Source organism: Danio rerio, chromosome 18 (genome assembly GCF_049306965.1).
Source record: "Danio rerio strain Tuebingen ecotype United States chromosome 18, GRCz12tu, whole genome shotgun sequence".
Classification (NCBI taxonomy): Eukaryota; Metazoa; Chordata; class Actinopteri; order Cypriniformes; family Danionidae; genus Danio; species Danio rerio.
The window spans coordinates 20490941-20515485 of NC_133193.1; the positions used below are offsets into that span (position 1 = coordinate 20490941).

General features: G+C 34.6%; 1 protein-coding gene, 1 long non-coding RNA gene and 1 other non-coding gene across 5 annotated transcripts; 1 reads left to right on the plus strand and 2 right to left on the minus strand.

Annotated features, from left to right (window-relative positions):
- Window positions 1-4780: 4780 nt before the first annotated feature.
- On the minus strand, window positions 4781-6490 carry si:dkey-242h9.4. 2 transcript variants are annotated; one of them, XR_011007173.2, is made up of 6 exons: window positions 6405-6490; window positions 6062-6131; window positions 5774-5861; window positions 5530-5661; window positions 5279-5421; window positions 4781-5088 (listed from the first exon to the last, which is right to left on the minus strand). It is a non-coding gene; the product is annotated as a si:dkey-242h9.4 (long non-coding RNA). The 2 variants fall into 2 exon arrangements; XR_658823.5 differs by having other exon boundaries at window positions 6062-6134.
- A 2926-nt stretch (window positions 6491-9416) lies between these two features.
- On the minus strand, window positions 9417-9488 carry trnaq-cug (transfer RNA glutamine (anticodon CUG)). Its single transcript has one exon. It is a non-coding gene; the product is annotated as a tRNA-Gln (tRNA).
- Window positions 9489-10601: 1113 nt separating this feature from the next.
- On the plus strand, window positions 10602-23020 carry si:dkey-242h9.3. Of its 2 annotated transcripts, XM_003200450.7 has the most exons (10): window positions 10602-12592; window positions 15723-15751; window positions 17822-18002; window positions 18085-18187; window positions 18308-18385; window positions 18466-18633; window positions 18719-19278; window positions 20441-20640; window positions 20894-21053; window positions 22730-23020. In XM_003200450.7, exons 1-10 carry the CDS (start codon window positions 12472-12474, stop codon window positions 22876-22878), a joined length of 1749 nt encoding a protein of 582 aa, XP_003200498.2. In that variant the 5' UTR covers window positions 10602-12471; the 3' UTR covers window positions 22879-23020. The 2 variants fall into 2 exon arrangements, 1 of the variants encoding a protein (XP_003200498.2); XR_012394029.1 differs by having other exon boundaries at window positions 12505-12592; window positions 15723-18002.
- The last annotated feature ends 1525 nt before the right edge of the window (window positions 23021-24545 follow it).

Genomic DNA, 24545 nt, shown 5'->3' on the forward strand with positions numbered 1-24545 from the left:
TTTCCAATACGCACATGAGCTGGCAAAAGTCCTGCATATGTACAGTGTTCATGCAGACATTTTAGTATAGTGTAAAACTAATCAAACATTGTGCATATCTTGTCACAATACTTTTGTATAGCTCTATTTTTATTTCAAAATTAAGTAAATTAAATTAACTTTAATTGTGTGAAATTTGGAGAAAAAAAAGTTTTATCTTGTATGAATGTATTATGTACTGTATTTTTGTAACATTTTTGTAAAAGGTGTTGTAAAAATGTTTAGCAAAAATAGATCTTTTGATTCATGCTAAATTATTTATTATTGTTAAAAAGTTTATTTGATGTTTTATATTTGCTGAAAATAAATTGATACTTTTTGGATATAAAAAAACACCTTTAAGTAGTTCTCGAAGTAAAATATTTGACACTGTTAGGGTACAAAGTGTCTTGTCACTGTATAGTGGTACCTTCATGAATCACATTTAAATCTTTGAGGAAGGTAAAATATTATGTCTGCAGGTTTTAAAAACCAAAAGTATATTTTGTTTTTCCATGGTACAAATCATAATCTTAAAGGTACAAACTGCAATGGTAAAAAATTGTCTTTTTGTCTTACCTTCTTTGGTATAACATTTTACCATTTGTCTGAGAGTGTAGCTGACATTAAAATTGCTTATGCATTATTTCAGTTAACAAATTGATTTGATTTTTTATGTATCTTGTGTACTATCTTGTATTTGTAGTTTTAATTGCAACAAAAATCAGATTTAATAAAATGAAACAATAAAATAGTGCAATAAAGGTGCAGTTTCACTTGTATTGACATTCCATCCCGTTCTTCACAATGACCTTAGCCATTAAAACCTCCATATTGATTGCCCATATAAGCCAACCTATTTTATTCCATTTTGTATTATTACAATTGCTTAAGTCCATTAGCATTCATTGCATAGAAAAGCACTATATGAATAGTTTAGTTTATAGAGACAATCTCCTTCACATATGAACCAAGGGCAGAGTTATAGAGAGTAAAGACCCCGAGGGACCACTGAAGTTTGTTTGCAAAACCCACTCCTGCACTGCTGCTCTAGCTGCACTTCTAAAATGTAATACTGCCCTCACCAGACAGATTTTGCAGACATTCTTTTCTAGTTAATGGTGTGACTGCCAGAAAAATGTGCCATTGACTCAGATGTTCCATGCCATTCTAGGTGGTCTGATGAGGCTGGATTGCCTCATACATCTTCAACAAGCTACATCTCTTCAGCTCGCTATAAAACACAACAATAGCCTTTTCCTGCAACAAGTCCCCTGACTAAAATAACAGGATCTGTAAACAATAGCGTGGCAGAAGTTGGAAACTGAACTTGGAAAGACCATATTTGTGGACATGTGCAATTCTAATCTAGATGTGAGTGGCTGTAAATGTGCTGCAGAGAATGTTTGGTTAGAAGGTTCAGAGATCAAGAGTTGCTGCAAGCACTCCGGAGAGTACAACTAATGAAGGCCAAGACGGGCCAGAGTGCTTCAGGTTTCTTCATCAAGGAGACACTTCTGAAACACAGATGAATGATTTAATAAAGCAGTTTAAGTGGATGCTGAATGACCACCCAGCTGGCTGTGGAAAACCATAAACACCAGAAGGATTAGGACATCCATAAGCCCCCTCAAGTTACAGTCCTATAGCTATGTGGTTTTAGAGGTCACTTGCTGGCCACCCAAATGGCAGGAATACACATGCGCACACACACTTACACTCTATTGGTGTAATGTATTTTATACTATAAGAACGGCATATTATATCACATTAGTGTACAATAACCCCAAACTCAACTCTCTGAGAAAACCTCTGGCAGTTCTGAATATGAAAACACCTTGTTGAGTATGAAACAGTTTTAAATTACCAATTACCACCTTAACATTGCAATATAGGTAATGCCATGTCATACTAATTTTCTGTCCTTGTTAACCACCAAAACCAGTCTACACATGCGCGCACACACAAATTAGTTCTTTAGTAGTATTTTTGCGTGTATGTTTTATGTGTGTGTTCTATTTGTGCTTGTGTTTCTTTAGCAGTTCTTTGGGGTGGTTAATGTACTTGGAAACTGTTTTTTTTAATGCAGTAAATTACATGACCAGGAACACAAAACCAGTAAAGTGTCATTTCAACTGAGATTTCTAAAACTTTAAATACATCAAATGAATGAGCTAAATAAGCTTTCCACTAATGTATGGCTTGGTATGACATGACATTTTTTGGCTGAAATGATTATTTGAAAATCTGGAATCTGGGGGTTCATAAAAACCAAAGTATGGAGGAAGTCTCCTTTAAAATTGTCCAAATTAAATGCATATTATATGATATACGTCCAGTAGGAAACAGAAATATACTTTATTTATTTACAGTAGAAAATATACAAAATATCTGAGTGGAACATGATCTTTACTCAACATTCTTTTGATTTTGGCATAAGTAAATAAAAATTTTGATCTAATGTATTGTTGGCTGTTGGTATCATTGTTGCTAAAAATATACCTGTGCAACATAAGACTGCATGGTTTTGTGCTCCAGGGTCACACGAGTTGAGTAATGCGTCTAAATCTGAAACTATATCGCATTAGTCTGAAGTGGAGAGCTGTGTGCAACATTTTGTATTGTTTTTACATTGTTACAGAGGTGTTGTATTGCTTGAGTTTGCAGATCTGCAGTTAGGCTTAATACATGTGTACACAGCTCAACAAACTGATTAGGATTTGAAGGGTGTTGCCGCACGTCTCCGTCTATCGTAGAGTTTGATGTCCACAGGGCTCTGCCAGAATACACATTTAAACACAAATTTACACATTCATTTAAATGTAGTGATTATAGTTAAAAAGCTTAAATTGTGTTTGTTTGTAATACCATTTGCAATTTGATTTATCATTGTGATGCTCGGCGGTACTTATTCAAGCACTGAAAATGTTGTCAAAACTGACATGTCTGCACCTACTTTTTGATCCATGTGCTTCACAAAATCCTGTTTATGTGTTGCTTTCTCTGTGTGTATTCTGTTTGTGCCTACAGTACAAAAGCGTCTCTTAAATTTCCCTGTGGAGCTGAAGAAATGTTGTTTTGCTGCACTGTGTGCTTCGGTATGACTGGAATGACAAATAAATCTACATTTTAAATGTGAATTTAGGTAAGTGGATCATATTGTTTGAATAAATGCATGTAAAATAAGTCAATAATTTTTTTGAAAAATGTAATAATTATTAACAGATGATTCCATGTTGGGCGGCACGGTGGCTCAGTGGTTAGTACTGTTGCTTCACAGCAAGAAGGTCGCTGGCTTGAGTCCCGGCTGGGTCAGTTGGCAGTTCTGTGTGGAGTTTGCATGTTTTCCCCGTGTTCGCGTGGGTTTCCTCCGGGTGCTCCGGTTTCCCCCACAGTCCAAAGACATGCAGTATAGGTGAATTGAATAAACTAAATTGGCCGTACTGTTTTTGTGTGCAAGTAAGAGTGTATGTGTGTTTCCCAGTACTGGGTTGCAGCTGGAAGGGCATCGCCTGTGTAAAACATACTGGATGAGTTGCCGGTTCATTCCGCTGCGGAGACCCTTCGTGAATAAAGGGACTAAGCCAAACAAAAAAGAAGGAATGATTGAATGAACGATTGTAGATATTGGATTGAAGCTGACATTAAAAATGTCTCTATTAAATTGAGGGTGTTCTTATGCCAGTCAACACCTTAGTTGACTGGTTTAATTTCTTGTTTATTTAAATCCTTTTTTTTCTCTTTTCGTTTGGTGTTGTCTTTGGTTTAAAAAGTTATTTTGGCTCATGTTCTGTGGATTATCTCTTTTTTATTATAGTTATATGAAGTCTAACTTACTGTGACGATGATGTTTCTGTATAGGTTTGCTTTCTACAGCAGCCAGTTGCCATGTCATTTTCCTTAAATTGCAACAAATTACATTAAACCCGATATGACAAACGTTATTTTATTAACAGTAAATGGAAAAGTTTTAAATGAAAACATACAAATATGCATAGGATAACAAGAGAGATTTTTGGAAAATAGAGTTAGTTTCAGAACACTGGTCTCCTAAAGCAGTGTTTCTCAACCACATTCCTGGAGGACCACTAGCTCCGCACATTTTCCGGTGTCTTCTTAACTAAACACACCTGACTCAGTTCATCAGCTTATTAGCAGATACTGAAAGACCTCAAATGGGTGTGAGAGACAAAGGAGACATCCAAAACATGCAGTGCTGGTGGTTCTTCAAGAATGTAGTTGAGAAGCACTGTCCTGAAGAATAAACCATTCAACTAACGATCACTTGCTTAACTACTGTAGCACTTTTACTATTAGTTAAAGAGGTTACATTATACTACACTCAAGAAAGCTGAAAAACTGTATTACCACACAGCAAATTCTGGTCTTTGGAATAAACTCCCTGGGAGTCAAAATCAACTCAATCTGAGTGTACATGCGTGACCATCAAATGTACTCCCATTCAGAGTTAAAATCACTCTGCTTTTGGAGTTGAATTTTAACACATTTTTTGAGTTAGATTATAACACTTTCTGGAGTTAAAATTGTAATCCTACAAAGAGTACTTTTACATTTGGGTATAATATAAACTCCTTACCAATGTTAAAATGTAACACTTTTTAGAGTTAAAGTGTACTTCAAACAATATATATATATATATATATATATATATATATATATATATATATATATATATATATATATATATATATATATATATATATATATATAAAATAACTGAAAATGACTGAACTGATGCAATACTCTTTACTTACTGCTTTTATTCATGCAAATCCACACATTAGATTTAGAATTTCCATCGATGTACACACTTTGAAATTAATTGTCATCACAGCATTAAATCTAACAGCAAAACATTTACAATTAATATATGTTAGCAGCTAGTGCCAACTAAAACCAATGGCTTAGTAAAATTGCATGAGACAATTTAACACATTACATTATATAAAATTAACTTCACAGGAATCAAAAGCAGCAAAAAAATATCTTGTCATACTCCTTAATCACAGTCAACTCTGCTGTCTTTGAAGTTAGAATTTGCTCGATTTTCTGAAACGAAGAAAAAAAAAAGTATTTAGAAAAATAACCAAAATTAATACTTTTTAACAAAAAAACTTAATCTAATAACTGTGTTTATACTATTTTTTACTTTAAAATGCATTCATTTTGTAACATTATTTTGTAATGTTTACGGTATAATATCTATGTATATGGAAGTTTAAAAAAAAAAAAAACTTACATTTTTTTGGACACTGCCCATTAAAGGTTGAATAATTTGAGATCCAGAATCACTGCTGCTCAAACTGCTTGACACAGACAATGAATCTGTCAGACTTGGGGAGGAGGGCACTTCAACAGCTCCTTGCTGCAGGACAGTCAAATCTGATGAAAAAACAACACGTGTCAGCAAATGGTTCTGAAATGCACACTTTCACTCTGAGTCATGAGACCAACTTTCAAAATCTATAAAAATGTTCTTAAATAACCTACCATCATTAGTGTGGATGACATGTTTCTTTGGTTGTTGCAAGTTCTTGAAATACATCCCCATTTAAATAACAACTCCATGGTCATCTGTGACTTTTGATGCTGTCTCCTCTGGTATCACAAACTTGTGCTGGACTACAACATAACAACAATGTATAATTTATCAAATACATTTCAAAATGACTGTTATTATTATTATTATTGTTATTATAATTTTTTAAAAATACTCTGTTACACTAAAACTCACCCGCACTGAAAAAATCCAAGAAACAATCTTCTTCCAGTTTAATATATTTTTTCTTGCCTCCAAATTGCACTTTTATCAGCATCGTGGCCTAAAATAAAAAAGATAAATGTTATTTAACAACTTATGTTAGTGTGATTGAAAATGTAATGTAAATATAGCTGAAAACAGCATACTCTCACGGTCACGACTAAATCATGATACAATCCAAAACATTTCATGAGCAATATTACACATATTAAATCTTACAGACATAAAGCTCTATTGCTGGATAAAAGATAATGACATTACCTCTTTGTGTAAGTTAGCCTATTTGAAATGTGAACAGCAGGTTTCTCCATCTGATCAAGTAGGCCTACCACTTCTTTTTGACAGCAGAACACACATTTTTAGCAACACAGGGGAAGAAAAGATTATTAGCTAGAGTTAACTTGTTCACATCCACAAATTTTTTTTAAAAACTGCACAAAACAGCCACATTGGAAAAGCTAACATGCTATGCTAAGTTAGCCACATGCAGTCACTAGCCTAACAATACAAAATGAAACAGCTACAGCAAAACACACTTCTGCTACAAAACATCCAACATTTAGAAAAAGCTTTTAGAATTGTATAACAATGCACTTTTACCTACCTCACAACGAAGAACATAACTCCAGTTCTCATGTGCTGCTCGGCAGAGTTGTGTAATGGCGGACTTTCTAAAAATTTAACTCCAGTAAGGAGTTAAAGCACGTTTCTGAACACCAGAGAATGAACTCCAAAATACAACACAGCAAGGGGTATCCCATAACACAAAATTGTGTTAAAGTTTAAAAATAAACTCAAAAAAATTAACTCTTTCACACTTTTTTGCCTAACTCCTAATTTTTCAACTCCAGAAATTTGCTGTTTATAACCTTGTCTTCTAGTTAAACATGTTTTCTTCATCTAGTATTTACTTTAATCATATAATTAAATCATTGCTTTCTGTCCTTTTTTCTAACAACTAAAACTAACATTACATTAAAATAATGGTCTCACTCTCCACTTGTTCCAAACTTGTATGAATTTCTCCTTTTTATTGAACAAAAAAAGGAAGTTTTAAGGAAAGTTGGCAACCAAATATAGCCATCAAATGGTAGCTATGATTGAATAGATGCCAGTAGTTACAGTCAACAGAGCTTACCAACATTATTTTTTGCTTTCAACTGAACACTCTTAAAAACAAAGATTCTCTTTTGGTATTGAAGGTTACAACAAGCCTGTAGCCAGCCTATTGAAAGGGATGGCTCTTTTTTCTGAAAAAGTGAACCTTTTTGAAGTTATTTGCCTCATGCGAGGTTAAAATACTGCATTTTAGCGACAATTTAAACACTAATCTTTGCTGGGTTAGCTTGTCGGATGGTCATCATAACATAACCACACTTTTTGGTGTACTAAAAATATTTCCTACAATTTTGTCAAAGTGCTTATATTATTTTATTACGAAGTATTAATTAAAAAAATTGCATTTAAAATGTAAATTATTACAGTTTTATAAATAAGGTTATGAGAATAGCATTTTTTTAATAAAAAATAAAAAAGAAACATAAATAAATACTTATTTTAAGTATAAATTCTATATCATCCATCGTTTGAAAAAATAAGAATCTGGTTAAACTTGTTTTAAACTAAAAATTGTAGCCTATAGACAAAAAAAAATTAAAATCAATAAAATAAAATCTGGCCATCTTATTCAAAGTTCCTCAGTCAGAATTTGGCCAATTAATTAAAAATAAATTTGTCTTTTTCTTTCGGTAATTTTACAGTTTATGATGGCATAGCAGTCAAAAATTGGACATATGTGTATATGTAAAGCCCAAATTCTGGATTGTGTCAGTGGGGAGTGGGTCTTTCAAACCTCCTGAACTCCCGCTGGCTACGGGCCTGTACAATGATAACCTTTCATGGAGATTTTTGGAAACCTTGCACTGCGCTAAAACAATTCTTAAGAGTTTTACAATTTAATTTTTTTATTATACCTTTCACATGAAGAGAAATGGTTTATTCATAAACTGTTTGCTGTGAGGTTCTGTGGAAAAAGTTATTCAGTGGTTCCTCTTTGGCATCACAGCAAAATCCCCCTTTTGGAATCTTTATTTTTAAGAGTAAAGAAAGAAATGCATATTGCAGCAATTTGAGTGCGAATGAATATGTTTTGTGAATGAACTATGTTGTGACAAATAAAAAGCATTAAAGAAACAGAAATGTGCACACATCTAGGATTTTTCAAAGACGGGTGCTCAATCAAAAACAAACACTGAGTCAAAAAAAAGAAAATTGAAACACTGCAGCTTTAGCTCTCAAAAGTTAAAATAAAAAGCATTTACCCATTAGTTTATATAAGAACATGTTTTGCTTTGCAGGAAACCACCCAAGTGCCCAGCAGATACATTTTTTTCAAAGATGAGTCAGCAACAGTGAGAGTACATTACTGGCAGACTTACAGAATATGCTTCAAAAATGCAGCTCTGATATCAGTCCTGTACAGTTTACAGTAATGCACCTGTACTGGAGCTTCCTAGGTTTCTTGTTAGATAGGTCTGAATGTAATGAGGCAAAAACTAAATAAAAATAAAAAAGCATATATATATTTCAAATTTAAAAAAAAATATATTTTTATTAACCATGTGGGAATTGTCGAAGAACAGTTGGATGCTGCTTTATAATTGGCTCTTTAAGCTGTAGAACTATTTTATTGCTATAAACCCAATCATACGTAATCAAAGAGCTTTTGAAAACAATAATTGTAAAAGAAAGGCAAAACAATTTTGGACAAACCATTATGTATTAAACACTGTAAATACATTCCATACAATATGCAAATGGCCGGCAAACTAATCTGAAATTGGCAGTAAAACAAGTCTGCATGCATTGCCAGAAAATGCATATGGTCCTCTATTATGAGTCATAGGCTTGGTTGCTATTGTGTGCAATCAAATATTTATGTGATAGACTACCTTTATAATTACAAAATGAGTAAATACCTTCAGTGGCATCCAAAAAGGTCAGGCCGTGTTTAAAACGTTTCGTTATTACCAAACTATCCACTCAGAATGAATGAAATACAGGTAGCTAAAATGATTCTGCAATAGTTTCACTTTTATTGTGAATTATGAGGACTTTCCCATCATCACTTTCATTTACGTAAACAAGGGGTCCTTAGGCTATAATTTCTCATGGTAACTAAAAATAAACCTTCGAGAAGCATCTTGTTTATTTATTTACAGGTTTCTTGGGCCTAGCATTCAACCATTTTGGGGTTTCTGTATAACTCAAGATACGCACAACACTGCACCCTAGTGTTCATATGCAGTGTTTCTATCATTATAATAATGTTTTATGTGTGAATATAAAAAAGAAAAAAGGCCTTTTACAGAACGGTTTTATTTTCGAAAAATTTGTTTGACACATTTCAGTTTTTAATTTTGTAGCTGATTATTGACTTTGTAAAATAAGGGGAAGAAAGAAGACGTTAACGGCAGTTACAATGTCAGCGTTTAACTAACTTTACTAACCTTTAACAGAAAGTAATTATTCAAAACATGCATTTTTGTCATGCCATAACTATAACTGTGATATTCAGCCCATTCAAACAAATCTTACCAAGAAAAGATTAAAAGGCAGGTTCCACCGAGATTTGAACTCGGATCGCTGGATTCAGAGTCCAGAGTGCTAACCATTACACCATGGAACCGCTCTGACGCGATTCCATGGTGTTGGTTGACATTTATGGTGTTCTTGTGCTATACAGCAGGGGTTCCCAAACTTTTCAGCCCGCGACCCCTAAAATAACAATGCCAGTGGCTCGCGACCCCCAATATCCTCTGAGGTGGTTATAAGTACAGAAACTTTGCATGCAATGGCGCACACACACCAATAGACCAACGTCTATTCTTCGTAGATGTTTTTTTTATGTATGTTAGGGCTGTAAATGAGCCAGAAAACTTAACCTGGTCATCAATCTGTTGCATCTGAAGCTATTGCTGTGTATTTAATATAATGTAATTACCCCAGCGATCGCAATCCAATAGAACTAACTATAAGCTACTATAGTAACTATATACAGTAGTATATACCCAGGTAGCAAAGAATTCTGGCCCAGATTTGGCACAAATCTGGCACATCAGGCATTCATCCGGCACTGGCATACAGCATGTGGGCCAAACATGGCCCAGGTTTGGCAGAGGTGGCACCGTCTTGAAGGCGGCAGACAAGACATGGGCCAGATGTCAAATGTAGTATTTGGCCCAGATGTTCAAAACTGATCTGTGGCCCACATAAGGTTGGCCTTTCTGGTACCACATTTAAAATACATAAAAATATTTTTTCGAGTAAAAAAATATTTCAATACACAGTCATTCCATATTCCGCTTGCATCTTCTAATGCCTTTATTTTAATCCAGGAAACAATCAAGATTGAATTATTTGAATTAATCTATTCCTTTCTTGTATGTTGCAACTAAATTTACCCTACATTACATATTTTTTTTATTATTCAAATTATTATTTTGCTAATTATATTATTATTAACCAATGATGATATTCCATAAAAACGTGAGTGTTAAAATGTTAAGTCATTTGTTTTTGTGCTGCTTGTCTCATGCACAAACACCAGAAAAATTTCAAAAATCCAAATCTACCAATCAGGTTGCTTTGAGAAAAAGCGCGCCCGTAGCGCGCCTAATGCGCAATGCTTTATGGGTTTATCCTTATGATATTGCAGTCGTGACCATAGACCTTTTTCACAGCGGAATTGAACACCGGAAGCGCCCTTCGAAGCAGTGTATCGATATTTCCGGGTTCGCTAGTCGCAGAGACATGACAGCCTCGGGACAGCGGATGACTTTCTCACGGTCAACTTTGCCATAATTTGGACAGGAAGATGTTGTTCGGTGAATGTGTAAAACTGCCTTAATAAAACAGCATTTAAAAGATGATACCGATTTGCAGAATATGTGCAGAAAACGTGTCTTACCGTTTGCAACATCAGGTTCCAGTAAGGTGCACAGCCAACAACATAAGATCTGCCCATTCAAGCCATTCGTAAGCTAGATTAACCTGGCTATTTAACATCCAGCAGGATGAGTTTAATGTCAGTAGTCCCGTCTGTAAACTGTGCTATCCCCCTCCTTCCTTTTTATTCAGAGTCAGATATAGTGAATGGCGAGGTAAGTTAGCTATACAGGCGAGTTGCTATCGGTTAATACATTACAGGTTGTTTAATGCTCGTGAGGTTTTCTCAAGTCTGGAAACACGTTAGCTCCTACTCGTGGATAATATTCATTTTTATTATTTATTAAAAGAACAGCAAATAACATTTTACAATACAAAAATGTACATACCAGGAGGTAATTATGAATAAAATACAAATAATCAAAATGTAATATAACATATGTAATAATGAAATACATTGTAGAGTTCACACATTTTAAAGTGGGTCGAGTTTCTTGTTTAGAGAGTTGATCCTGGTATTATACAAGCATATTTCAGTCATCAATACCTTAAAATCTGGTTTCATATTAGTAAATTTACATTTATGAATGTACAATTTTGTTAACAACATAAGCAAATTAAATAAATAAAACTATTTTCCTCTAGATTAGGATAATCAAGTAAAGCCCAAATGTACATTTATCCATAATGAAAGAGGTTTTGAACACAAAAGAATCGTTATTAATACATTTTGCAACTCACCCCATAAGCTGACTATGTACGATGCCAAAATAAGTGTAAAACTGTCTCCTCATATTCGTTACAAAAATACAATTTACATCAATCCCACTTTTAAATTTTTGCAAACAATGTTTTGCTGGATAAAACTTGTGGATGAGTTTATAGGACATTTCTTTAATTCTATTTCTAACATGATATTTCTGTGGTAACAGCCACACTTTTCTTCAATTCACCCTTTAATAAAGACATATAATAAAATTGAATATAAGGTACAGTAATGATTTCTTTTTGGAAAAGAGTATGAATAGCTCTATCATTACTCTTGGTATTTAGTAAAACAAAATTTGCCGACATAAGATTTAGTAATATCAAAAGACAATGCATCAGAAGGATGGTCTTATTAATACCTCTAAATAACATGAATGAATAACATGTCTCTGCAGGAATTGAACCAATAACAGTTGAAAACTTTCTGGGTTATTGAGATTTTGTAATAAAGGACTTCATTGTAAGAAAAGTTTACCATCTTTATTATATAACTGACTAAACAAACAATTTTGCTGTCAAACCAATTAAAAAAAGAGATTTGCATTTGTATGAACTGTCTATTATTCCAAAATAACAACAATGTAGGAATAAATCATGCTTATAGATTAATGACCATGATGAGCACTTGTTTGTGGAAGGCAGATAGCTTAACTGGAGTTTTGTCTATATTATAATTACTCATCAAAATAAACCATAGACCACCAGTCTTTAATGAAACATGATAATCTCTGCTTTGAAGTGCATACAGCATACGAGCGTACTCCCGCATATAACTTGAAACGGCATTCAACCCCCTTTAATATTGTCATCCATGCTTTTCCCTGTCCTTCGTCTTTCGGGAGATCGTGGTCATTAAAGTAAGAGTGTCGTTTTTGAGTTGGAGCAGCTGGGAACGCAGCAATCACAGCGATGAGATGACCCTGCCATTCTTTCTTGCTCCGTCGCATTGAAACCGGATGTTGTGGTACACTGCTTCGCTTACCGGAACCAGGAAGTGTGAAAAAGGCCTATTGGTCGGGCGGCCACTTGTACGCACTTCACAAACGGTCGTGGATCTAACTGGAGCAAGGCATTTTGGTAAGTAATAATTTGATTTCTAATATATTGTTTCAGATCAGTTATCAGTTTCATCGTCGGAAATGTAAATGTCATCGGCGTGGTTGTCAGTGTATACCCATAAGCTCGATAAATATTCTTTAACGTTAGCTAAAGTTAATTTATCTCATGTTAAGTGGCACATCATGATAAATAAACTCCAAAATAATATGTAAATTAACAGAAGACGGCATCACACAATTCAAGGATATTTATTCGTTTTGTTTATCCTTATCGAACGTTACTGAGATTATCTCATTAAAAGTTGGACCATTTTCGCGCTGTGATGTTAACCCTAGCCCTTGCAAAGTTGCTGTTTACGTAATAAAGCGAGAGATGAAGGGCATTTCAAGCAAAAACATAATGATCACTTGGAATGATTCAAAATGTATTCTAAAATCACACCCCTCTCCAGCACGCACGCACGGATGCATGCATGCATTGGAAAGGGAGATCTTTCATGTATTATATTTGTATTATGAACAAAAAAGCCTAAATTATGAGGAAATATGCTTAATTGAAGCTAAGATATATCAAATTTGAGTATGCTGTATACATTATGTGCTTACGTGGATAAGAAAGCACTCTACTTTTATGTGCATGTGAATAAATAGGCAATTTTAGATAAGTTTGTTTCATGCCTGAACCTTAAGTAAAAAGAGTGAACAGGTTAGAGAAATAGATTTAAAGGGATAGTTCACACAAAAATTAGTGTACAATTACTCTCCTCAAATGGTTCCAAATCTTTATAATTTTTTTTTTCTATTAAACACCAAATAAAATGTTTTGAAAAAAGCAGAAAACATATATTTGACTTTCATAGTAGGAAAAACTAATAGCAACAAATACAAGAGTTAATTTTTCTAATAATGTTTTTAAAAAAATGTGCTTGTCAATAACAGTAAAAACACAAAAAAAAAAACCAAACAAACAGAATAACAGTTTGACTTGGGGCTGCACGATTAATTGTATTATTTTCATGAGAACTAAGTTTGTGGCCACCAATCAATAATTAAATATCGCGATTTTACATTATAAAAACCAAGAAGTGTTTATAGAAGAAGGCGGAGAAAATGCGCTGTTTAGTTCCACCTCAAAATATTTAAATAAAACTAACACCGAACTGCTCAGCACGCCCAAAAAGTTCAACTAAATGCACAACTTGGTTGCACCCGCGGGATGCACAATGAACCAACACAACATTTTTTTAAATTCAATATTTGTGAAGTAACCAACCAATTAGGCATGGGCCGGTATAAGATTCTGGCGTTATGATAACCTTGGATAAAAAATTTTAATGTATCACATTATTGTGATTACTGCTCTAAAATATAATCTCTTTAAATGTCTGGGTAAAAAACAAAACTTTTTCCCATTTGAACACAATATATCTTGAGAAACATTTATACAATTTTGGAGCAGTAAACATGTCAGGCTAAATAATTAAAATAAATCATTGACTTCTGCCGTCTTCATTAGTTTCAAAAACAATTCATACCTTAGGAATGGTATTGCAGAATTTTTTTTTGGCAGTTTTAAAACCTTTAGTTTTCCAAACCACTGTATAACTTGAAAACAGTTATCGTCCCATGCCTACTGCAGATACTTTGTCATGTTGGTAGCGACACTCTGCTTTCTAACTTACTAGTTTATTACAATAATTGCACTTAGCTTTGCCATCGTTCTTCACCACATGTAGCCACTCTTTTGAGTACAATTTGCAGTCCATCTCTAAACAAAAGTTTAGATTATTATTGAAGGTGCTCTCCAGCGGTGAAGTTCCTGGCAGAGTAGCGAGTGAAAAAAATGTGCATGCAGAAATTGGACAAGAAATTGAAATCTAATCCCCACCCAGTTTTTTACAAGTTGTGTTTTTTTTTTATAGTTGAGGCTGTGAAGTTTAATATTCATTCATTTATTTTCTTGTCGGCTTAGTCCCTTTATTAATCTAGGGTCACCACAGTGGAATGAACCACCAACTTATCCAGCAAGTTTTATGCAGCGGATGCCCTTCCAGCCGCAACCCATCTCTGGGAACCATTCACACACACTTATACACTACAGACATAGTAATAATAACTAATTTCTAATAGCTGATTTATTTTCTCTTTGTCTTGATGACAGTAAATAATATTTGATTAGTTGTTTTTCAAGACACTTTTATACAGCTTAAGGTGACGTTTAAAGGCTTAACTAGGTTAATTAGGTTAACTAGGCAGGTTAGGGTAATTAGGCAAGTTATTGTATAACGATGGTTTGTTCTGTAGACTATCGAGGAAAAATTAAGCTTAAAGGGGCGAATAATTTTGTCCCTAAAATGGTGTTTAAAAAATTAAAAACTGCTTTTATTTTAGCTGAAATTAAACAACTAAGACTTTCTCCAGAAGAACAAATGTTTTCAGATATACTGTGAACATTTCCTTACTCTGTTGAATATCATTTTGAAAATATTTAAAAAAGAAGAAAAAAATTCAAAGGGTGCTAATAATTCTGACTTCAACTGTATGTATATATCACAGCCACAACTATAAGAAAACACAACTAAAAAAATATATATATAAAGAAATAATCATCATTTTTAATCGTGATTAACATTTTGAACAAATTAATCGTGATTATAATTATTATTATTATTTTTATTTTTTATTGTGCAGCCCTAGTTTGACTAAATGTAGTTATTGAGTAATGAGAAAAGGCTGATAATTAGTTTTGGACTTCAAACATTTGAATTAAATTGTATGTGTGTGCTTGCTTTTTTCTAGATTAAGGATTCTATTGTGTCACTCATTAATTTAATAAACTGTGCTTGCTCCATCTAATTTTTCTTTGACAAATTATGTAATGACCGCAAATGAGTGTTTTGGTTGTTTTTCATTTTTTTTATTAAATAAAAAGGAAAAAATATGTCTTTATACATTGTTTAGTTAGTTTATAAATAAAAACTACTAAGGGCTGCATTTTCCTGTTTCAGCTTCTTTAATTTCAAATTAAAAACTAAATATTAAAATGTACAAGCATCTTGTTATCTCATCCATTCACTTCTGATTTTCTTGATCGTTTTTGTTTGGTGTGTGTGCATTTTTGTGTAATGTTCTATTTTGTTTTGTTTCAGGTGGTACAAAAGACCAGAGTAAAGCCACGGTATGGAAAAGACTTGGATGTACAATGATAGGGGCAATTCAAGAAGAAGGGCATTAAGGCTAGTCAGTAAAGAGATGTCAAATGAGCACCATAGGGAAGGAAACATAAATGAGGAGTCAAATATTGATGTTGATGATTTGGAGGAATCTGACATGCAAAATGGTGATGAAAGTGATGAGGATATAGTTGATGACATTCAGGATAAAGAAGTGTATGAAAAGACTGCAGCTTCTATTGAAGATCTGACTGATCTTGGAGAACAGTGTAGTGAGATGGGTGGTGATTTGCAAAGTTCTCTGGCAGACTGGGCAATTGAATTTGGAATATCTCTAATAGCTTTAACAGCGCTTCTCAGCATTCTCAAAATCTATCATTCCCCTCTGCCAAAGGATGGACGAACCTTGCTGAAAACAAAAACAAGCTACAACATTACCAGTGTTGCTGGTGGCTTGTTTCATTATTGTGGTATTCTGAATTCTATTCAGAAATTTCTAGATTTAATTTGGTCTACTCTGCCAGACAAACATGTTTTTAAACTGCAGCTGAATTTTGATGGGCTACCTATCTTCAAGAGTACTAGTGTACAGTTCTGGCCAATTCTGGGTTTGTTGCAAGGATACACCAAGAAACCAATATTGATAGGACTGTTTTGTGGTACTTCTAAGCCAAATTCATTGACTGAATATCTTAATGATCTGGTTCAAGAGCTTAAAGTGTTGAAAGATGGGTTTCTGTTCAAGCAGAAAATCTTCTTTTTGAATGTTGTTTCTGTTGTGTGTGACACCCCAGCTCGAGCCTTCATCAGAGGTGTAAAGTCACACAACGCTTATCATGGATGTGACAAATGTCATCAAACAGGCGTCCGCAAATCAAATAGAATGACATTTCCTGAGGTCAATGCAAGGTGCAGAAGTGATGATAGTTTTAGGCAAGTAACAGATGAACAACACCATGTCCAGCAATCACCTTTTATAGAAGTTGGCATTGACATGATCACTTGTTTTCCGTATGATTATATGCACCTAGTATGTCTGGGTGTCATGAGGCGTCTCTTAGATTTGTGGATTGGCACCACAGGTCCCTTGCACTGTCGTATTTCATGTAGTCAGGCGTCCATGGTTTCAGATAGACTTCTTGCACTGAGAAATTACATTCCAAGTGAGTTTGCTCGAAGGCCACGTGCACTGCTTGAACGATGCAGATGGAAAGCCACAGAATTTCGACAATTCCTGTTGTACACTGGTCCGGTTGTGCTGAGGGGTGTTGTAGAGCCTCAAATCTATGACAATTTCATGCTATTGTCAGTAGGTGTGTACATTTTAGCAAGTCCTGAATATTGTATGGAGTTGAATGACTTTGCTAAAACTCTGCTGATATCATTTATTAAACACTTTGGCCAGCTTTATGGTGAGGAGTTTTTGGTCTACAATGTTCATGGTCTGGTGCATCTTAATGAAGATGTCAAACTTCATGGCAATTTAGACCTCATATCAGCATTTCCTTTTGAAAATTTCTTAGGAAAACTGAAAAAGTTGGTTCGAGGGCCACTAAATCCTTTAACTCAGGTGATACGTAGATTATCAGAGATAGAAAATATCACCAGTACTGATATAAAAGAGGCAAGTGAAAAACTGAAAAGTGAGCATAAGGATGGGCCAGTGCCAGAATGCTTTTCACCACAAGTTCGTCAATATAAAGTGCTAGCTACAGACGGTGTAGTTGTGAGTGTCAAAGAGAGAGATTGTTGTATTAAAATTGACAAAAAGTTGGTGTTAGTCCAGAACATTATTGAGGAAAAAGGAGTAGTTTACATTGTGGCCAATGAATATAAACAGGTGGAACACTTCTTTACATATCCTATTGACTCAAGAGAGCTGGGAATTTATGTTGTTTCCAAACTTTCCACTAACATCAAATGTTTCATAGTTAGACAAAAGCCCCAGAAGTTTGTGAGACTACCATTTGAAAAACGATTTGTTGTTGTTCCACTATTGCATTAAGGAAAACAGGCCTTTTAGTAGTTGTGTTGGCTAAAGAGAGTGTTTCTGTGGGTTTCTGATTTTTCTTTAGATGTTTCACATTGTTGTTTTTGACAAAACTAATGAGGTAGAAGTTGTGCCTTCCATCTGGATTAAAAATGGAGAGTGCTTGTGGCCTCCAAATAAAACTGATATAGCCAAAGCTGTCAGATTGCAAGATTGTCCTGGAGACGAATGGAAAGCCCATAAGGCCAGAATTATCTTCACTTCACGTAAGTTACATTCTTTCACCTCTTCCTTCAGATTAAACAAATTTTTTTTTATTACTTAAAATTGTCTTTCTTACTCTCACAGATGACTACAATGAAGCAAGACGAAAATTACCCCAAGCTGTTGAACAGACTGATGTTGGAAGTGATGAGGGGAACTCACCACGTGCTTTTAAAAGAAAAAGAATGTAAGGGGACAAATATGTTTTAGTGTTTCGTTTTATTTTCTTTTATTAACACATATTTTAATGGGTGATAAACAACATTTACTGATAGTTTCATACTATGAAATTACTGAATGTACTTAGGCCTAAAAACAATCTATTGCCTGGGGAGGATGATTCAGAGACGGAAAGCATTGTGAAAGAAAAAAAGTCAAAAAAAGGGTAAGAACCTTTCGCTAATTGTAACTAGTTTATTTTATTGCACTAGATGAAATGCTAAGATCTTTTGTATCTTTGAGTAGAAAATATTCATTGCCCAATGCTCCAAAAATCATCAAGCAGCACAAAACTTTAGCAGTAAACCCAGTAAAGGAAAACAGTCCAGGGTTCAACCCAACAGGCCGCATCACTGCTGTTTGTCACTATGAAGACATGGAAGGCAGCCTGGAAGGAACAAAGTCACAAAACAGGTAAGAAGCCTCAGCATTTAAAACAAAAACTGTAAGATAATTTTTCACAGCTGAAAAAATAAACATGTTTTCTTCATTTGTGCAGAAACTTTTCATTGCCCAATGCTAGGAGTATTGCTAGACAGGACAACACTAATGAGTTAGAACCAGGAAAGCAAAGCAGCCCCAAGCTCCAAGTACTCAATCAAACCACTCCTTCCCACCACCTCAAGGGCCACATCGCTTCTTACGACTATGAAAGAGGCCACAGCAGTCCTGAGCTTTTTCCAAGTGATGATAGTACTCCTGAGCTTTACTTAAAAGGGCACAGCACTCCTAAACTTTACTCAAGAGGCTGCAGCAGTCCTAATCTCTACTCCGGAGGCCATAGCAGTGATCACTTTTACCCAAGAGGACATAACAGCCAAAAGCTCCACACAAGTCAGCACCATGGGACTAATAAGTCATCTTCAAGGCATAACAGCAATGAGATCCACACATCAAGCACTGAGGTGGCTAGACCAAGTCATGTTGGCAGTAAAATTCATAGATCAAGCCATGTTAGCGCTAAGATTCACGGACAAAGCCACTCTGCACCTTCTACAGTCACATCAAAGCACACTGAGCCACCCCAGACCAGAGAGCAGACATCAAATCTGCAAACATGTGAGTATATTGATTTTCATAGTAGTTGTTTGTATTTAGTACTTTTTCTCTGGTGAGTCACACTATGGGCCCTATCATACACCCGGTGCAGTGTGGCGCAAGGGGCGACGCAATTGTTGTTTGCTAGTTTCAGCTTGGCGCAAGAGTCGTTTTGACGTTTTCCGCTACGCTGTTTAAATAGCAAATGCATTAGCGCTCATTTGTGCGCCCATAGGCGTTCTGGTCTAAAAAGAAAGGCGTTCTGAGGCGCATTGCTGGCGCGTTGCTATTTTGAGAAACTAGTAGATTTTTCAATAGATCAGAACAAAGCCGGTCTATTGTCCAGCGCAGAGTTGTGCCTCACTTACACACTGCTTAATACACACAACATGTAGAGCAATACGCAAATATCTTTGAGCAATACGCAAATATCTCATATCACATGAAAAAGAATTAAAATATTAAGGATATATGTAGGATATAATAAGGATATATATAGGATATTAAAGGATTAAAATATTACAAAACACATTATTTTCTAGCCTATATAAAAATCACTGCTTTTATGTCTTCTTCATCTCGGGAGGCTTTTCAGTTCATTTATAACAGTTTGCTTTTGTATAATGTTATTATTATTAGCAGTATTATTTATTACATCCATATTTATATTTGTTTTATTAAAAACAAGCTTATATTTGCCCACCTGCAGGTTTTAGACCATATGGGGCACAGCATGTGTTTTAGGATATAACTCAGGTTTTTGAGCACTTCGTTATTATTGTTCATTTATTCGTTTGCTGGAAATTAGAACTGAATTTAGAAATAGTTTTGAAACAACACTAATCTTTGCACTTTGCGCATGGACTGTCAATATAGAGCCCTACATATTTGTTATAAACATAATGTATGTTTTAACACTGTACAGTTTTTATAGTCTTATACAAAAATGTAAAACTTTATGTTTGTGCTTCCAAAAACTCCTATCTAAAATTGTTTTGTTAAGATGCTGTAATTTTAAACAATCCTCTAGAACCACCTGATTATCTGATTTTTAGTTTGCCATGTTAACTTGTAACTTGCATTGGAAATTATTAGAAAATAGTAATACCAACAAATGGGGAGTATTTACCTAATTAAAGACAAAATTAAAAACACATTTTATCTTTCTTGTTGTTTTTTCTAGCTCTTCTGCGTAATATATTAACAAAGCAGGAAATGATGATGGACCAACTTCGAATCATCTTCAAGACGCTGCAGAGTATGAAACCAACTGAAGAGGCAGAGGCAGTCCTGGATCGAAACTTGCTGCCAATAAAGGATGTTGGTTCTCTGGAAGACATCGAGGAACAACTACGTAGTAATCCTGACCTCCAGAAACAGTTGGTATGTTGGCAAATCAAATTATAAACAATGAAGCCAATATCTATGCAGATATGCATAATTGTCAAGCGCGTATGTTTTTAGCGCACTCACATCCAAAGCACTCTTCTGCTTTTTATGCTTGTTTTTTTTTAACATTTTTAAAAATCTAATTTTTGTGTGAGAGAAAAAATACTACCAGTGTCAGTTATATTATACATAGTGTTTCATTATTTATTCAAACCATTGCTTAAAAAATAATGATTTATGGTTTCAGGTAAACAAATTGGCTCTCAAAGGTGGGGTGGACCTTCATGAGTGCATATGGAGAATTATGCATGGACTGATGACGAACTCTTTAGCCAGAAAAATCAACATGCGGGGAATCAATGGAAAGATTGGATTCCAGAGCTTACATTTACGAAATGTTGTTATTGGTAAGTTGAACTTTATGCCACAAAAGGGGTTAAAGTCTTTAACAATAATCAAATTGTATTAATTTGATTAACTGAGGTTCCAAGAGGAGTACATTAGAGGTACAGTGATGAGCAGGAAAGAGAAGAGAAAAAAAGTTATTTATTTTACATGCACTTATTGTAATTAAAATAAAAAATTAACAAAGGTTATACACAGTTACTCTGAACCAAACCCTAATACTAACCCTTCAGTAGATACGAGATTTGCGATTAATTACTGACAGTTTTGCCACAGCATATAGTACTGTCAGGATATTGAAATGAGCTGCATAAAAGCTTTTGTTGCTTTAATTGTGAATTTAGTTAAATTAATGTCAACAACTGGATCTTTATTGTACAATTTTAATGTACAGTAGCATTATAAAGTCACAGAATTTTTTTTTCCCAATATTTTCACATGTAGTAGGCCAAAATAACAAAAATGTCCATGTTTAAACTGAGCTAACCAATAAAGTTTTTAAACACACCAACGAAAATACAAAGTGAATATTCTTTAAAAAGCTCTCTAATCACACTCTGACTGTAATTGATGGCTCCATTAAAACTAAACCCAGGGCGTTCTTATATGGTATATACATGCTTTGACCAGTTTAAATATAAATTGTAGACACATATCACTATAATTCACATGATCCATAGGCAGCATTTATACTGCATAGTTCAAGTGACTCGATTCCGGTTTTTTTTCTCCTATGTGGCGTGTAAACAGGAAAAAATTACATGAAAAATAAAATTACATTTTACTCAAATCAGATTCAGGCCTTGTTCATATGTGGAAGTTTTTCTGATATGAATCTGATCCGTGCCCTCGTGTCAGGTAGATTGGATTTTCACCTGTCAATGCGAGTCGCTTATCATTAAAAAACAGCGAATGACATCAGGTTAGATGCTTTCATTTTGGAACAGACTTCAGCAGAATCTCAAACCTTGAGCATACATCACGTGCATAAATTTTCCCATGGACATTACATTAAGACGCCTACTGCTTCAAAAAGGCCTAAATTAAAAGAAGATGGACAAATGAGAACTTTTCTGTTATAAACTATAGTAACTTGTCAAAAAGAATATAAAAAAATGAAACCCCGTAAACACATTAAATACAGGCATAGAGAAAAGGGTGCTCTTTTATTATCAGCTGTCAATCACCGCCTGCTCTTTTTTTTTTTCCTGGTCATTGCATCTTTGCCGTGTGCTGTGTAAATGCAGACAATCAGATATGAGTCACTTTAAAAAAAAAACGATGTAAATAAGTCAGCAAAAAAATCAGACAGTCACAAAATCAAAATTGACCATCAAGATCTGCAGTGTAAATGCAGCCTTACTGTCCTTATTTGCTGGTAAACAAAGAGTGTTGAACCAATTATAGCATTTTACTAAAACAGAGATTTAAAAGAACACTGCCAAAATATATCCAATTATTAAATTGCACACAGCTTTTTGAAAAGGAACTTAGACTGAATTCCTCCTGGAGCCATATTACTAAAATTATTTGCTTCAATTAAAAGTCTGTATAGCTGTAAAAGCATGTCTGTCAATTTGTTCTGGTTTAGTTTTAATGTAATTGTTTTTTAAAATCCAATATCCACATTAGCTGTTGATAAAAAAGCTAATTTCAAACATTTACATATCTGTTTCAGCGGCTGTGAGACGAAACCGCCTGACATCTGAAGCCTCAGAAAAAGACATTGACTCAACCATCAAAAGATGGCTATATCTGGCCCCGGATAGGGATGGTGGCAGGAAAGAGAGACAGAAGCGAAAGGAGAATCAGGAGAAAACTTGTTAAAGAACTTGCTCATATGGGATTTGCAACTTAAAAGAGCAAAATGCTGTGTGTTCTGATGTTTTACAGTAGATTTACAGTATGCTGATTTTTCTTGTTTTGTCATGTTTTCTTAAATGTGAAAAAATAAATATTGTTCAGTACAGTCATTGTTGTGATTTGATCTGGGAAGGGTTTAGTTTGGCCGCAGTTTTAGTTCATGTGGATTAGGCTTAGGTGTGGCTCACTTTTGGGCTATCTGGTTAAAGACTGGTCTTAACATGGTTTAATTATGGCTCAGTTTTGGTTCCAAATATTATCTTGATCTGGTCCGGTTGAGGGCCAGTTATGGCCCACATAGCAAAATTTCTCTGGCCCAGCTCTGGCCCACACAATCAGCCTTTTGCTTGGCCCACATGCCGCAGTGAATTACGGTACATGACTGGACCAAGTCTGGCTTCCAGACAATGACCATTCATGTGCCATAACTGGCCCAGTTCAGGCCCAGTTATGGGTTACTAACTTGGCTAAGACCTGGCCCAGATATGGTCCGTGTTTGGCCCTTGCCTGGAAGCCAGACTTGGCCCAGTCATGTACCGTAATTCACTGCGGCATGTGGGCCAAGTGAAAGCTGATTGTGTGGGCCAGAGCTGGGCCAGATATATTTTGCTATGTGGGTAGTGACTATAAATGACTTTATGATTTTTTTCTTTTCAGTAGGTTATGGATAAAATATGGTAATTCTTATGGTTTAATAAAAATAAATAGATCTTTGGAAATCACCAGGCGACCCCCCTTCATTGTCCCACGACCCCTCGGGGGGTCCTGACCCCCACTTTGAGAACCACTGCTCTACAGAACATCATCACAACATCAGCAACATCACACAAACATGCAGTTGTAGTTTTAACGTTAAAGATCATGGGTGAAATAAGTAATGTTAGCTTGACAGCTGGCAGTGTTTGGAGAAAATCATTAAAAAGATGTAAACATAGATGTAAACAAAAAAAAGCATTGGTATAAATTAAACTAACAATCCCATAATTTAGGTAGTACATTCAAGTATTTATACAACTTAATTACATTTTTGTTTAAAAACACTGCAAAGATTAAAAGAAAAAAGATTGATCTAATATAAAAAGATAAATATGCACTGAAATGAAATTACAATCTAATAATCTAATAATGAAATGCAATAAAATAATATTACAATCTAAATATAAATTACAATATAAATATAATAATAAATACATATAAATTCTGATTAAGTCAAATAAATAAATTACCAAAAACTGATTAAAATGAATAAACAATAAAAAGATTATAAGAGAACAATACATACAAATTGGCAATACATGTAAATAAATTTGCAATTAAATACAAAAACGCAGAAAATGTGTAATAATAATAAGCTATTTAAGAAATAAATTATTATATTATTCACTCATTATCTTTTCAGCTTAGTCCTTTTATTAATCAGGGGTCGCCACAGTGGAATGTACTGCCAACTTATCCAGCTTATGTTTTATGCAGTGTATGCCCTTCCAGCCAAAACCCAACACTGGGAAACACCCACACACTTTTGTATTCACACACATATGGCCAATATACTTATTCAGTTCACCTAGGGCGCATGTCTTTAGACTGTGGGGAAAACCAGAGCACTCAGAGGAAAGCCACACAAACACAGG